Source organism: Lissotriton helveticus, chromosome 7 (assembly GCF_964261635.1).
Source record: "Lissotriton helveticus chromosome 7, aLisHel1.1, whole genome shotgun sequence".
NCBI classification, from domain to species: Eukaryota; Metazoa; Chordata; class Amphibia; order Caudata; family Salamandridae; genus Lissotriton; species Lissotriton helveticus.
In genome coordinates, this window is record NC_136068.1 from 1,547,752,927 (window position 1) to 1,547,769,577 (window position 16,651).

The 16,651-nt window shown below is 45.8% G+C and overlaps 1 protein-coding gene across 1 annotated transcript in view; it reads right to left on the bottom strand.

Moving 5' to 3' along the window:
- Positions 1–16,651, bottom strand: part of EPS8L1 (EPS8 signaling adaptor L1) — a 235,521-nt gene that overhangs the window by 17,112 nt on the left and 201,758 nt on the right. The window contains exons 14-17 of the mRNA XM_078655013.1: positions 15,907–16,048; positions 13,192–13,241; positions 7,592–7,688; positions 5,686–5,829 (exon numbers count right to left, since the gene is read on the bottom strand). Of these exons, the coding sequence (XP_078511139.1) occupies positions 5,686–5,829; positions 7,592–7,688; positions 13,192–13,241; positions 15,907–16,048 (433 nt within the window). The remainder of the gene's footprint in view (positions 1–5,685; positions 5,830–7,591; positions 7,689–13,191; positions 13,242–15,906; positions 16,049–16,651) is intronic.

Genomic DNA, 16,651 nt, shown 5'->3' on the forward strand with positions numbered 1-16,651 from the left:
GCTAGGCCGTGCCTCCTCTACTCTCCTCCTCCTACTCTCCTGCCTCCCCCAGCTCCACCCCCTCACTTCTTGATTGCACGGCCGCTAGGCCGTGCCTCCTCTACTCTCCTCCTCCTACTCTCCTCCCCGTCTGTTCCCGCACTCCTCCCACACCCCCGCTCCGCCCCCTCCCCTGCCTGCCATGTCGCGTTCAAAACTTTTACTCCATGCATAATCACGTAATAGTGTAAGAATTACAGAAACAGCTGGCCTGTCACAAGCAGAAAATCTATTTGCGTTTCAGGACTTTGAGCACACGTTTTGCTGGGCGATTTCTTTGAATTTGCATTTTTGTATAGTCTCTTATTGCCGTCCTTCGGGGTACATTATCAGATCTTACTACCTGCTACAAAAGTAAAGAAGCAAACAAAACATGCACTGGAGAGGCTAGAAAAACAAGTACCGACTCAATGACCTCTCCACTTAATAACGTAACCCGAAATGCAATAAAGTGTTTTATATCTTCACCAGACTTGCTTAGAAAGGACCTCAAGCTCACGCACAAGCAGGCTTTCTAATTGGAAGGGAGACTCCCTCCATTTAGACCAATAAAGTGTTCTGTCTCAATTTGTGTTTACTTTCTCCATCAAACGGCAAATCTTCAGGGTATGGTGGCCATCCGAGAAGCTGCCATTCCTCTCGACCGGAAACGCTCTCTTCTGAAATGGCCGCCCCGTTACCCTACCCTGGGGAAGCGTTAGTCCTCTGTCTACTTCTTACACATCTGCAAAAACTACGAGGCAAGGTACGTCAGAACGCTCTTCGACTCTTGCGTTACAGTGGGTGTTTTGTACAATTAGCGAGGATTAAGGGGTTAAAGGCTGTATTTAAGATCCTTCAGCGCGCCATATTTTAAACTATTGTTTGCATTGTTTTATTTAGCAATGGCAGCGGCTTCTGTTGCCCCGAGGGTGCCGCTCAGGACAACAACGATACTGGATATAAATGAAGCGAAATCTGCCTGCCTTCGATTTGGTTGCTACTCATCTCAAGCGCATTTTTTCTAAAACTTCCTTTAGGAGTTCGGCATCAGTTTTGTCAGCCTTGAGCTCCTGACACATAGAACGGAACAGCCAATCCGCGTTCGTCCAAGGGCATGAAGTGTAGACCGAGCTGTCACGCTATAGACCCCACGCCTCAGGATGGAGATGTCAGTAATGTTTAGATCATACTTTCGCCTGTCAATTTGAGGCGGCGCTCTGGATCGTTTCATACGAAAAAATGAAGCAGGGTTTTCCGCCAAGGCTATTCAACTAACCCTTGTATGGTCCTGACTACACTTATAGAAACATATACATTGGTCTGGCCCAGTCCTACCAAACTGTGACTTTGGACATATATTAGGGTGTTATCAGGGTCAATAGTACTTACTATCGACAGTGGTTGTAATTTAAACAGTCTATAAGCAGTCCTCTGAAGTCATTAGATGTAGCTCACTCACCCTCACCCTCACTCACCCTCACCCTCACTCACCCTCAACCCCTCACCCTCACCCTCACTCACCCTCACCCTCACTCACCCTCACCCTCACTCACGCTCAACCCCTCACCCTCACTCACCCTCAACCCCTCACCCTCAATCCCTCACCCTCACACTCACCCACACTCACCCACACTCACCCACACTCACCCACACTCACCCTCACTCACCCTCACTCACCTTCACCCACCCTCACTCACCTTCACCCACCCTCACTCACCTTCACCCACCCTCACTCACCCTCACCCTCACTCACCCTCAACCCCTCACCCTCACTCACCCTCAACCCCTCACCCTCACTCACCCTCAACCCCTCACCCTCACTCACCCTCAACCCCTCACCCTCACTCACCCCCACTCACCCTCAACCCCTCACCCTCAACCCCTCACCCTCACTCACCCTCACTCACCCTCAACCCCTCACCCTCACTCACCCTCAACCCCTCACCCTCACTCACCCTCAACCCCTCACCCTCACTCACCCTCAACCCCTCACCCTCAATCCCTCACCCTCACTCACCCTCACCCTCACTCACCCTCACTCACCCACACTCACCCACACTCACCCACACTCACCCACACTCACCCTCACTCACCCTCACTCACCCTCACCCACCCTCACCCACCTTCACCCTCACTCACCCTCACCCTCACTCACCCTCACTCACCCTCACCCCCACTCACCCTCAACCCCTCACCCTCACTCACCCTCAACCCCTCACCCACCCTCAACCCCTCACCCTCACTCACCCTCAACCCCTCACTCACCCTCACTCTCACTCAACCCCTCACCCCCTCACCCTCACCCTCACTCTCCCTCAACCCCTCACCCCCTCACCCTCTCACCCCCTCACCCTCCCTCACTCACTCACCCTCACTCACTCACCCTCACTCACTCACCCTCACTCACTCACCCTCACTCACTCACCCTCACTCACCCTCACTCACTCACCCTCACTCACCCTCACTCACTCACCCTCACTCACCCTCACCCTCACTCACCCTCACCCTCACTCACCCTCACTCAGCGCAACCACAGCATCTTCACTAAATATATTTAATAAACTTTAAGCTATTGGCAATATAAAATAAAATCCATTTTATTTACGTATTAATTATTAATTGTTTTTTAAAGCCATTGATTTTTTTAATATCAATACATATAAGTCACATATAAGTCCCGTTAATACAAAACATGTTGCTTTACAAATGCTAGAGGTGTCACATTTACAAAAATTATAACTATTGGCTTTGTAAAGAAGAAAGCTATTAATTTAGCTATTTAGAAAAAACAACACATAAATAAAAAACAAAAAAATAAATAACACCTATAGCTCAAACTTTCCTACTGCGAGACCTATTGCATTTCCAATGCAATAGGTCTCGGAGAATTTGAGTTAGAGCTTTTAGAAATGTTTATGGCTTTTTTTTTTAAATTCTTTAGCATTGGCTACAGGAAACAAAAATGCTAAAGATTTACAAAAAAACCCATAAACAATTCTAAAAGCACTAACTCTAATGCTGCGAGACCTATTGCATTTCTAATGCTTGTTCCTCTTTCTATGTTGCATACTGAAGCACACATAGAAGAAGAAAAAGCCTCCATGGATTGCTTTTGTGCAGGAAGTGTCACTTCCTACACAAAAACAATCCAGCCCAAAACACAGACACCCTTACACCATGATACTAGAGTGCCTGTGTTGGCGCTAGGCACCAAATTGTGTGCTGACGCAGGCAGAAAGGACAGGAATACACCGTATCATGTAAAAACGGTGCATTCCTGCCCTTTCAAATTGGTGTTGGGCAGCGCAGCAAAAAGACTTGCGGCACTGCCCATCACCAATTCATTGTGAATAAGGCCCTAAGTCACTACCTGGGGCTGGTACTTTTCTTTTAACTTTTGTAAGGCTGTGAGGCGCACACTAAGCTAAATCTCGAAGTGAGGCTGTCTTTATCCTTTTAAAACTGTACAAATTTGCCAACTTCATTTCAAAATAAATTTGCGATAAGAATCCCACATACTATCAAGCTTTGGTAACATTTGTATGTTTAAAGAAGGCAAGAGGATTAATGGCTCTGATTGTGATACAAAATCAAACCGCAAGTACCAGAATCTAACCAAACAAGTGGACAGGACGAACTAGCCCCATCTGACATGAGAGAAGGAGATTTGGGTACGCCACATTATGGCACACTCTGTTGTATTCCACAGCTCTTGGTTCTTTGGCTTGCACATCCTACAGAGTTCTCACTGCACCTCATTTGAGGCATGACAGCTCATCTAATCATTGCTTTGTCTGTAGCTCCTAGTACAATGGATTCTGCTATCAAACCGGCTGAACTAAAACTGTGATTGAAAGTGCAAGGCAAGTGCAATGAAATGAACAGGACAGGCGTCCATCATGGAGTTAGCTTGTCCTACTGCTGCCTATACTGTGACTGCTATGTCTCAGTTTGCATTGCTGCTTCCTTCACTCCATGGGAGAGCATGTGTTTTCCAGCTGTCTCCCTTGTGTAATTTTCTCCCCTGCAATCTGTGTTGCTCTCTGCTTCTCCCAACCCCCTGCCCAAGAAGTAGATTTATGAGCCTCTAGCAAAGTCTCTTTCAGTCATGAACACCTTCGGGCTCAAACGCCAGCTGTGTACCTATGGTGTGTGTGAGAGACTCTTCCATTACTATTGTTTGTGCAGGGCTTGTTCTTTGGTTATGAGAAATACTTGCACTACTTCTGCCTACCTTCATTATCTCTAAATCTCCAAAGGCATTTACTGCAAAACAGTGTATTCTGATTCAGGGACAAGTTTGTTTGCACCCATGATGGGGTTCTCCCAGGAGTTGTTGGAGAGTGCATCAGTCCTGTTTAGACGTTCTGAAACTGTCCCAATTAAATGCAGACATTCCTGCAGGGAAGAGTGAGAACTGTCCCATTATAATTATAGCAGCGCCGCTGTTAGGTGCAGGCACTGCCCGATTAAATGAAAACAGCCCTGCTAAGAAAAGTCATTATGGTCTCAACTGAATTATGACCACCCTGCTCAGAAGTGCAACGAGGGCCCCATTAACCCTGCAGCAGCCCTGCTAGGAAGAGGTGGTAGTGTCTGATTAAAGGCACAGCGGCAACGCTAAGAAACCATGGCTTCGTCCCATTGAAACCATGTCAGACGTGCTTAGTGGTGTCGTAATAATTCCATCAAAAAGTATCAATCAACCAATCAGTACTTGTATAGTGCGGCTAATCACCCGTGAGGGTATCCAGGTGCTGTGTTGCTGGGCTTAGTCAAAAACCAGGTCTTGAGTCTCTTCCTGAAGTCCATCAGCGAGGGTGATGTTCGGAGGTGGGGGCGTTCCAGGACGTGGCAGCGAGGTGGGAGAAGGAGTGGCCCGCTGTGTATAGCAGCTCTCCTGAGAAGAGGTGGTACGTAGCGTCTCATCCTTCCTCTCAGTGAGCGCTACATGTGCTCCTAAGGGTAAAGGGCAACCCAAACCCCACTTTGATGCTATAATATGGTTCATCTTTGGGACTCTGTAGTGGTTATAGAGCCTTCTCATAATGCCCAGCTTTACAAAACTTGTCAACCAATAGAGTCATGCTCAGCCGACCAAGGCTTTCTTGATAGCGCCTAGACACCCCAGGGTATTAGTCGCACTTTATAAATCTCTCATCATCATCCTCATCATCATCATCATCATCACTGATAAAAAAAACAGACTAGCTTTTCCAAAGCATGTAAAGGAAGGGTCCTGCACACTCAAAGCTGTAGTCCATGGATCCCTTAAAACCGCGCCAGTGCTTGTTTTTATAAATAGGAAATAGGATCCCTAGAAACAAGCATGATAACAGAGATACACTTTAAGTGATTAACATGTTCTACATCAAGGTCATCTGAATCACCTGCTGCAGTTGGGGGGGACGAAAAGATTTAGTGGCCAAACTAGAGGAGAGGGTCTTATGAGCGGGATAGCGTAGGAGGGGAGGCGTAGCTTAGCTTGGGGAGGCGGTAGGATCATAGGAGAGGCAGCAATTGTTTCCACCCACGTCACTCTTAGACCGATGGCTGGTATTTCCCTGTGGCTCCTCTATTCATTTAAATGTGCAAACTTGAGCCCAACACCCCTAGACATCAGTCCATCCTCTCCTGGCGCTCATTACTTTATCATAGACATACCTTAAAGTGAACACTTGGGGTCCCATTTATCCTGCTCTCAGAGGTGTCATCGGAAGGCACAGGTGCAAGGATGTTATATGGCACGTAACCCACTTGTCCATAATTGTTTTGTACTTTCCACCATTTCTTGGTGTCGTCTATGACCTGGGAAGAAGGCGAACATATAACAAGACTTATCATCACACTTAGTTCTCTTCATGTTCCTTAAAGTAGTGCCTTGAGGGAGTCAAAGCAGCACGCCATAGGACAGAGTAGAGCATGGAGGCATTGGAGCACAGCCCTAAGAGTCAAACGAGGCGGGCACCAAGTTAAGCACTTAATATGCAGGAGAAAACACATATAAAAATCAACATCAAAAAGAAAATTTGAGGCCATAGACTGTATGGTTTAAATAGAAGCCCACTTTTAAGGGGCAAGTCTAAGGTAGCCAATGAAAGGAGTTGGACTGTGCACCAGGGGTCATTAGAGAGTACCAGTTGTGAGAGCAGTATGTAAAGGGGGTGAGAACACTAACCGAAAAGGGTGGGGGGCGGTGCAGTCGGGGTCGGATCAGTGCAACGGGGTTCAGCGCAGTGAATGGAAGGGGTCAGGGCAGAGTTTGGAGGTGGTTGAAGCAGTGAAACTAGGAAATTAGGGGAATTCACAAAGAAAGTTGGCTGGTCGGGGCAGAGCATAGAATGGGTCAGCTGATTGTGGCAGTGCCCAGAGATGGTCAGCTAGTTGGGCCAGGTCCCAGAGTAGGCAGCTGGTCGGGGGACTGCCCAGAGAGTCGGCTGGTCAGGGCAGCGCTCAGAGAGAGTCTGCTGGTCAGGGCAGTACCCAGAGAGAGTCGGCTGGTCAGGGCAGTGCCCAGAGAGATTTGGTTGGTCAGGGCACTCCCTAGAGAGGGTCACCTGCTTGGGGGAGTGCCCAGAGAGAGCCGGCTGGTCGGGCCAGTGCCCAGAGGGGCTTGGCTGGTTGGGGGACTCCCCAGAGAGGGTCAGTTGGTCGGGCACTGCCCAGAAATAGTCAGCTGTTTGGGAGACTTCCCAAACAGAGTCGGCTGGTCAGGGCACAGCCCAGGGAGGGTCGGCTGGTCAAGGCACAGCCTAGAGAGGGTTGGCTCATTGGGGCACAGCCCAGAGAGAGTTGGCTGGTCAGGGCAGTGCCCAGAGAGAGTCGGCTGGTCCGGACAGTGCCCAGAAAGAGTTGGTTGGTCAGGGCATTCCCTAGAGAGGGGTGGCTGGATGGGGCAGTGCCCAGAGAGAGTCGAAAGGTCGGGAACTGTCTAGGGAGAGTTGGCTGGTCAGGGCACTGCCAGAGAGGGTTGGCTTGTCAGGGGAGTGCCCAGAGAGTTGATTGGTTGGGGGAATACACAGAGAGAGTCAACTCGTTAGGGTAATGCCCAGAGAGAGTCGATTGGTCGGGGCACAGTCCAGGGAGTTTCAGCTGGTCGGGGGACTGCCCAGAGAGGGTCTGCTGGTTGGGGCACTGCCCCGACAGGGTAGGCTGGTCGAGGCAATGCCCATTGAGGGTCAGCCATTCGGGGGCACTGCCCAGTGAGAGTTGATTGGTCAGGGCACTGCCCAGAGAGGGTGGGTTCGTCGAGGCAGTGGCCAGAGTGGGTCGCCAGGTCAGCACAGAGGACAACAGAACAGTGAAGGAAGTGGGACGTGAACCGTGAATGGAGATGGTGGGAGCATGAACGCATGAGTGCATGGAGTTGGTTGTTGCAGTACACACCAAGAGGGGACAGAGCGGTGACCACAGGGGGGGTGTTAGTGTAGGGATAGGCCGTGTGCAGCTAACTGTGTACAAGCCTTACGCAAGCACTGGCCTGTTGTAAGACATCTCCCAAAGCCTCTGTGCCCATCTTCAGCCTCCGGCAACAGCACTTTCCAAATTCTTGTTCATGAATCGCCCCTACCTGTATCACCTCTCCTTGGAGCACTGACAGCTCGTTGCTATTTCTTGCGACAAAATCATAACTGCAGCTCATGCGTTTGACATCATCATCTCCGTGTCTGCAGGAAAACAAAAGCAGAGTCAGTGTGGGCAGGTACTAGAATATTGACCAGTTATAAATGTATGAATGTCTCTTGAAAAGTAGTTGATAAAATTACTCAAAGATATTCATTTTATTTACCTCAGAATTTGTTTTTACACTTATTCCCACAGAGTGAACCTAGCTGTGCGGGCAAGGCATTAGACATTGACCACTGGCATTCTAGATCACCCGAGAATGGATGGTCGTTCTCCAAAGTTTCAGTCGCAGCAGAAGTGACGTCAGGAACCCACTGATTCACAGTGACATCACAGGGTCAGCCGCCTGTCTCATCCTTTGCTACTGAGGAACATGGAGAATGGTCAAGGAATGGGAACCACAGACGATAAGCATGGCTCCTTCAACTTTGCTGACTTCCTGTTCCTGCTGTCTTCATGTGAGGAAGGTGGCTGTGTGAGGAATCTAGGTGTCAAATTTGATAATGAATTGTCTTTCTGCCCTCAGTGACGGGGCCATGTCTTTCACTACTTCATTCTCTCTGGAAAATTCTTGATCTTCTTCCAGTCTCCACCCTGGGCTTCCTGAGTATTTTCAAAAGTCTGCAAACTGTGCAGAATGTAGCGGCTCACCTCATTCTGAGGATTTACTAACCCACGTCCACATCCTTCTGCTAAGACTGGCAGCCGGAACCAAAGCGCATGCTGGCACATGGATCTATTTATGTGAAGGACCCATTGATCTCTCAGATAGACTTCAGCCAATCAGCCTTCTAGACTGCTGAGTTCGTCAGAGAGGCTCCTCCTGAAGACTCCGAAGGTAAAGCGAGCAAGGGCGTGTGCTCTTTTGCCTTTCTGGCATGAAGGGCTTGGAACAATCTCCCTTTTTCTCTTTGCCAAACTGCCAACAGTTCACACTTTAGGGAGTAGCTCAAAACCTGGTTGTTTACATCATTTTTAATACAGGAAGTATGTTGCTGCAGTTACCTTTTTTGCCTTTACGTTCTCTTTGGGCTGCTATTCACGCTTTTCAAATTCATCCACCCATCAGTTCATTCATTCATTCTCTCTCCATGAGACCAGGGGAAACAGGGGCAGTACCAGAGGTACCAAAAGATAACCAAGGCACATCAGATGCTACCCTTGTCATCTACTAGACATCTTTATGAACAAAGAGCCATAAAGAGCAAAACCCAATTGAGCATCAAATGGTCAACCCGGAAACAAGTGCCAGCTAGAGAGTTGCAGTGTTAGGCCTTGAGGGCTTCAAGAGCATCAAGCTAGAGGTGACAAGTGCCTGGAAGGGACAAGGCCAAAGCCTGCAGGGCAAATCAGAACGCTTGATCAGGAGTTTGATTTTTTGGCTAACAGTATGATTGGGTAAGCTTGATTTGCTGCTAGCCCTACAGGAACCGCCTGAAATGGGGGTTTTATTGTTAAGGTACTAAAGTTGGTGTAGAGTTCAGGGTCCTGCAAATTGTACATACAGGGCCTCATTTATGAGGTTTGGCACAGGGCAGCACCGCAAGAAATCTTTCTTCGTTGCCCTGCGTAAGAAAAAAAAGCCAAGACTGCGCCATATCTATGAGATATAGCACATTCCTGCCCTTTTCCACTGCGCTGGCGCACAGTGGGCTGCCGTGCACCAATGCAGGCACCCTTGAGCCATCGTGCAGGGGTGTTTGCGTTGTAGAAGTAATTGTTTTTGTGCAGGAAGGCACACTTTCCTGCTCCAAAACAATTACAAGATCTTTAGAAAGAGGAAAAACGATAGGAAATAAGGATATTTCTCCTCATTGCGGCTCTCTAACGCCACCCCTGCGTTGACGTCAGAATCTGGCGCATTTACAGGTTTAAGATTCCTAGTAAATCTGGAAATACTTCATATTCCATGGGTGTTGCGCAGGGACTTGCAGTAGCGTGTGCTCACCTAAGTTTAGTAGTTCGTAACCGTTTGACTTTGTGGACCCTCACTTAATCATTGCTGGGATCCGGGAACCCCCATTGAATCACTATTGGAATCCGAGAATCCGAGAACCCCCACTTAGTCTTTATTGTAACATGGGGACCCAGGCCTAAGCAATTGCGATCATTTGAACCGCAAAACAATATCATAAAATAAGGACACAAGCACTCATCATACAAATACACAATTGATGAAATATTGTATTTAATTCACAAATAAAATAAACATCTACGTTTTAATGGGAAGGTTGGAGGTTTTCAAAATTTCAATGAGGCCCCCCATCTTCCATACTATATTCTGTTTGACGTACTTGCACTGCTCCCATGAATCAATCTGAGGACACCAACATAATTTGTATCCTCCAATTCCAAACTCCTTACTATTTACAGAATGTTTTAAAACGCCCAATTTTACATATTGCTTCTTTAGTTATCTTTTCTTTATTATTATGCTATTATTATTTAATTTTCTAAGCAGTCGAGGACCCCCTGACTTGCCGTTGTGGACCCCCTGTGTCCATGGACCACAGGTTTTGAACCAACTTTCTAGTGTATTTGCTACATATCTATACTGTGCAGCTATTGAAACTTTTAATTGCATATGCACACAAATGTGTTTAACAGTTTGCATTTATGTTGCATCTGTTGGCACATTTGTTTGATTAGTCAGTGGGAAAATTTTTTGATTAGCCAGCACAAAACTCGCTATCTTGGAACCTACATTCATCTGAAAACGCATATTTCATTTATGGAGTGTTGGTCTTGTTTAGAAGTCGGATTGCCTATTAATTTTATGCTATGTACTGTAATTTAATAATTTTTTTCACAAATAATGTTTTGCAATCTTATTTGCTGTCTTTAGGAAGATGAGATTATTTTATTATGTACCATTACATTTTTGTTTGTTTTATAAACTTTTATGTTGTACACATTTAACAAAGAATTTTAAAAATCAGGGGGCACAATTTGATTTTGTAGTATGTAAAGTAGTACTAGAGTAGTACCACTTACTACAAATTGCAATTCATAAACCTATGACTATAACACCTATTCACAATTGTAAATCTGCACAGGAGTAAATCCGCTCTTACACCTTGTAATGTAATAATTGTGGCTATTCACCATTTCCGAGTGTACATTTACAACAAAGTATCTTAAGGTAGAGCCAAATTTACAACCATAGGGCTACTACAACCAAAAAGGACTACAACAATAGTAAATATACTCCCGCTCAAACATGGAGCAAGCCCAGCACCACACATGACCAGCCACTGGTACTGTAACACACCTGCCATAGAAAATAATCGAGGCAGAGACTTATAATAGAAGATCACAGCATATAATAATGGTAAAAGAAATAAATTTAGCTTGACTTCGTAAAGGTGTATATATATAAAATAAATTGCCTTTGGCATACAGGGAGAAGAATCGTGGCTCAGAGGCCACAGGTGAACATACCGACAGGTTGAGGTGCGGCTTAAACATCCTTCCGAAATCCGTTCTCCTCAAGTAGAAATTATAAAGTGAATGCAAAAACATGGTGCATATTACAGCATGAAAATACCTAAATAGCCATAGCTTGTGTGGTACTACTCCTAAATGAGGCCAATAATTCATGGTCTGCAAAGCAAGCAGACATCCAGTCTGGTTTTTAGGGGGCCATCCCGAATTAATAGCTATTTGTATTCCAGGCAGTGTTGATCATCTGGAAGGGCAATTTGAAAGATTCTCCTATTATTTTCCAGAAAGTATAAACCATCTGTCTCCAGAGCTGCTTTACAGCTCCTTCCAAGTTCCTGGACTGTACCTCCCATGTGTTTTATCTGACACATAATATGAATGAGAATCTATTTAAAGAAAGGTGGCTGTGAAAACGAAAAGGTAGACACATTTCACAATATCATGAAAGCAGAACTAGATGACTTCAACTTTACAGGCTCGTCTCAGACAGACGTTGTGTGCAGTAATAATAGGCCATAGAGGGCTATCACTATCGACCACTGAATGCACCCACACAGTAAATTGTGCCCTCTGAGCCCAATTAAATGAAGCTTTAACATCAGCAATACGTGTCCCCAGTCAGCATGAAATATCACACAGCTGTACATATTTTAAAGACACCAATTTAGTCCTATAATATCAGTTTGACATTTTTTCTAAATAAATGAGTATACCCTGGGCCTTAACAATCGGTGGGTATGTTCTGAAATTGCCCCCATCGTATGGCAGTCATTGCCATCTTTTGTCTAGGTATCTCCATATGCTGGTCAATGCTACCATGTTGTAAGGAGTCGCCATCACATGCCAGTCAGTACCATATTTGACCAAGATATGTCTCAGATACCAGCCTGTATCATCCAGGTCCAAGCCATGAAAATCAATACCACGGTGTGATGCAGGTACATCCAAATGCCATGATATGCGCTCAGTGCCCTTCATATGCCAGCAAATGCAATGATATGCCCTTGTTATCTTCCTATGTGTCCCAAGAATCCCCCTGATACCAGCCAGTGAGATGATTTACCCCTGTATCCCTCATATCCACGTCTATGCCACAATTTTCTCATGGCATTCCCCTTATGACACGAAATCCTATAATGTGACCCTGATAGCCACATTTGACAGTTACTGTCATGTGCCACCGGTATCTCTTCTATTGTAATTGTAACTACCTTATAGTGCTTACTACCCTTGACGAGGCGTCGAAGCGCTTTTCAGAGAGTACTGTAGCACGCTACTCTGGAGCCCAAAAAGGATTAGTGGTGAATTAGTATAGGGACATATGAAATTAATTTGAACGGTGGGCATGTGAGTTTGTTTGATATACCCATGTAACATCCAAATGCCGATTACATGACATTTAGTTATTTTATGTAGGAGTTATTGTTGGCAATGATTGTTGGCACACATTTTGGCCCCAGAGAGCACTTTGATAAAGGAGATAGAACATGGAAACAGTACAAGTGTGCTGCCTTACTTGGTAGGCAAGGGCCTTTCAGGGGACAGCAGAGCTATTTGTGGGTACGGTTGCAGTTGTTGAGGTGGAAAAGACGGTGGACTCGCCAATGTCTCAGAGCGTTTTGTTAGACATTGCCATCACAATGAAGTCTATTCTACTCTCTTTGTGTGGGCGATAAACACTGTGGGAGAAGTATGGTTTTGTGGTGCAAAGTTTTCAGTTTGGTGTTGTCCAGGCGCCCAATATAGGGAGTTGGGGGGTTGCTTTTGGTTAAATTGACAAAAGAGCACAGGTTATATCTAAAACCGTCTTTCTGTTAGAAGCTTAGAAGCAGACTAATGTGTCAGTATGCCACACATTTCTCCAGAGGCAGAGAGAAGCACTGTTAACCCTCTCCTAACCGAGCGCTGAGTGTTTCCTCATCTGAAAGGCTGTATGGCTGAAGTTGGGACAAAAACATGCATCACAACATGACTGCCCTCACCACCCCTGCTTAAGGTATAGTATAAATACATAGCCCATGTAATATATTTTAAATTAAATTTAACCCTACCCCTCAGACAGTGGCTAAATGTACTCTTTTAGTAGTATTTTACACTTACCCGTTTATGGTGGGTAGGGGTGGGGGCCGGACGATCTGGCTGGCTGATTGCTGAGGGGGAAAAACACAGTGAATAGGTCAAAGTGATCTGAGGAGAAATGGTACATATTGTGAAAAGAGAGGAGAGGTCAGAAAGAATATAGTAAGAGAAATAGGCAGAGCCAGTGTCATTATACAATGTTGCGACTGTGGATTTTTTTTACACAATTATGGATTGCCACATTTGCCACATAATCCATCATCTGCTGCAGACTCTGCAGATTTTCCAAATGTTGTATCTATCTCAAACAGACCAAAAGTTACTAAAAACTTGGCAACACTTGTTGCGGTGCAGTGGAAGGCCCTTCGGAAAGGTTGACTGGTCCCCTTTTTATGGCTTATTGCTGTATTTGGGTGTTTAACTGGTGCTAACAGTGATAACTTGTGCAGAAAATGACACAATAAGGAAGCAATACTATCACAAAATGAGTTGCATTTCTCTGCATAACTTGCCATTTCTTGCTGCATAATTGGAGAGAGCCTAGATGTTCTCACCGCCCACAGCCTAAGGCCTCAACCATAGTCGTCTTGCATCCAAATTTTTCAGTTTTAACGTCAATGTAATTTTGGCTTTGTGACAGTACACAGGGTGAAACCCCTTGTACCACTAGAGCTTAAAGGGCGATCACCAGCTGGGCAGGGATGGATTTAAGTTCTTGGGGCCACAAAGCCTAGGAGCGGATGATTCAGGGCCACTGAAGTGCAGAGATTCACAGTGACTCTTGCTCTCAACACTAAAGGTAAAAAAACAATCCAAAGCTCCAATTAGCAGGAGAACTGTCTTTATCACTGCACCCTGCTTCGAGGTACCATTCCAAACGAAAGCTAGCACCTCACAGCGCCCATGAGCAGCTCGTGGTCACGCGGGCAGGACCGCTCGAGGGACGTTCAGCTGAGGCTGCATGATGCTTCCGGGGTGTGTGCTACGGTACAGCATCGGCGAGCTGGGGAGCAAGGGGCATGGCTTTCATCTGAATCTGAATATTTAAAAGGCCAGTTAGTGCAGCAATACCAATTTTGCGCCCTTTTTTGATAAAACATAATCTGACATAAAAAATGCCCTTAACTGGACCAATAGAAAATACATTTTCCCTTGTCCGTCCGGTAGAGGTGGAAGTAAGGTAAGTGCCACTTACACCCTACTACTCATAAGCACACAGTCTCCCCTTATGAATCCTCATCTTTTTGTAACTACAGAGATTAAACCGACCCAGAGGTGTATGCGGCAGGGGTGGGAAGGTGAGGGTTTCACAGAACTTCCACCCCTTTCCCTGAGAAAAGTTATAAGACTTCTTGTTATTTAACAATTTTGAAATGTGAGTGAGCGGGTACAGGATGAGGGACTTGGTAAGGCCAAGAAATTGTGCGCCTGGGAAGGTAGTGGTGGAATTGTATGGCCCTTCAACCACACCATCACATGTGCAGGGGAGCACAGCATCTGCAGCAACAACGTGAATCTGGAGAGAGCCCGCATGTTGGGAATTTTAACCGGTACTTACAATATTACAAATAAAACCACAACTTCCAGAATGCAATCAGATGTGGCCTAAAAATACAGGATGGACTAGAGGTGTCATACAACAATACATGTCACCAGCTGGCATCTATGGCTTTGAAAACAGAAGTGACTGTATTTGGGAGCAAACGTTAGGCATGATGGAGACGCAAGGGTCTAGATATTAAGTCCCAGATGAACGAAGCCAGTTAGCATTTCTTAACCGGCCGAATCGATATTTTGGGCCATTAATAAATACTAAATGGCCTTTTCAGATGTACCAAGGGCCAAAAACCGTCCAATTTGCAATTTCAACACTGTAGGAAATTCAGGGTGCCTCCCGGGGGGCCTTAAGCCCAGAGGCACCCTTGGGTTTGCATTTCTTCAACTGAGATTTCCTATTCGGAAAATTTAATTTAGGAAATTCAAACCATTTCCTATTTTGCCCATAGGCGGGAACGCAATGGCATTTCCTATTTGTGATTCCCTAATAGCGATTCTTAATCTGTAGGAATCGCTTTTAGGGAATCGCTAATTTTCTACATATCTTTTTGCATTTCGTAAATGGCAATTCCTACGGAGTCGCTATTTAATATATGAAAACAGGAACCCTAGTCCATCTACTCCTAAGTGCTCAAACTAAGTATGCATAAAAGTAGTAGCATCAAAGAAACACCTTTAATGTACTGACTCACAAAATGCGGCAGGTGATGGGACAGACAAGATGTGGCGGGAGGTAGGTTACCAGATGACTTCATGTCACTAAGGATGCAGCGCACCACTCCTGGAGTTCACTTTAGGAACTGAGTGAATTCTGAGAGTTGTACTAGTGGTGCATTTCAACTCATCCAATTCAACTAAGTCACCTGAAAATAATGATGTATAGAAATTTGAGCAGTGTTTTAGTAGCAAGAATTGTTGTGATAATCTGACCTTTTGCCTACAACCCATTGAAAAGTGGACTGAACAACAAAATCTTTTCCGCTGTCACTGTTGTATAAAAGATTGGGTGTAAATGTGGGTAGATGCGTCAAAGAAAGACTAAGTAGGGGGAAGGGTGCAGAAAAGTGCAACAATCAAGAGACAAAAGAAGAAAAACGTGAAACAGGTGGTGAAACATTGCTCATATGTGTGAGAAATGGAGGTGAGGGAGGAAAACCTGCCATGGCGTGCCTCTCCTACCTGTGCCCTGAGCTCTTCATGGCGGTGCTGCACTTCCACCGGGTCCTCCCATGGCTTGCCATCAACGTCGAACTGTGGGGGCACCCAGCCACTCTTGAACGTGGGTGTGTAAGGCATGGCGTAGTCTCGGCCAAACTCCACCCTGTAAAGAAGAACAGACACAGGTGACTTTTGCTGGACACAAAGGCCTCTGAAACATGGAGGGGTCATGATCCCACCATCAATGCCTCATGGTCATACTGAAAAAACACAAACGTGACTGAACCAAGCTATCTAAAATGGCTAAGGTATTACTGAAGAAGATAGCAACGTAGTGTGGGAAGACTGTGTCTAGCAGAGCTCTCAAGCTTCCCAAGTGAGTAGGTAATCCTCGCTAGGTTTTATCTCCAACCATCAATTAGGCCTGTTTGTCCCATTATCAATTCAGGACTAGGAGTTCTAGAAAGCAAGCATAAAACTTGGACTAGTTAAATTACTCATGCGTGGACCTGGGGAACTAGAGAGCTCTGGATTAGCTTCCAGCAATTGGTGCTCTAGGTATACCAGGAAATCAACCTCCCACCCAGAATCTTTTTTTTAATTTGCTTGTTTTTTCTTTGAAATTGGTTCAATTTTTTAAGTTGGAACCATAGGCTGAGCTTAGTTCAGCTGTACTGACGGATCAATCCGGCCTGCAGTGAAATTAGAAATGTGGTGGCTCTCAATGGCCTGCGGAACTAGGTCCACATCAGCAGCCTGAGATTCC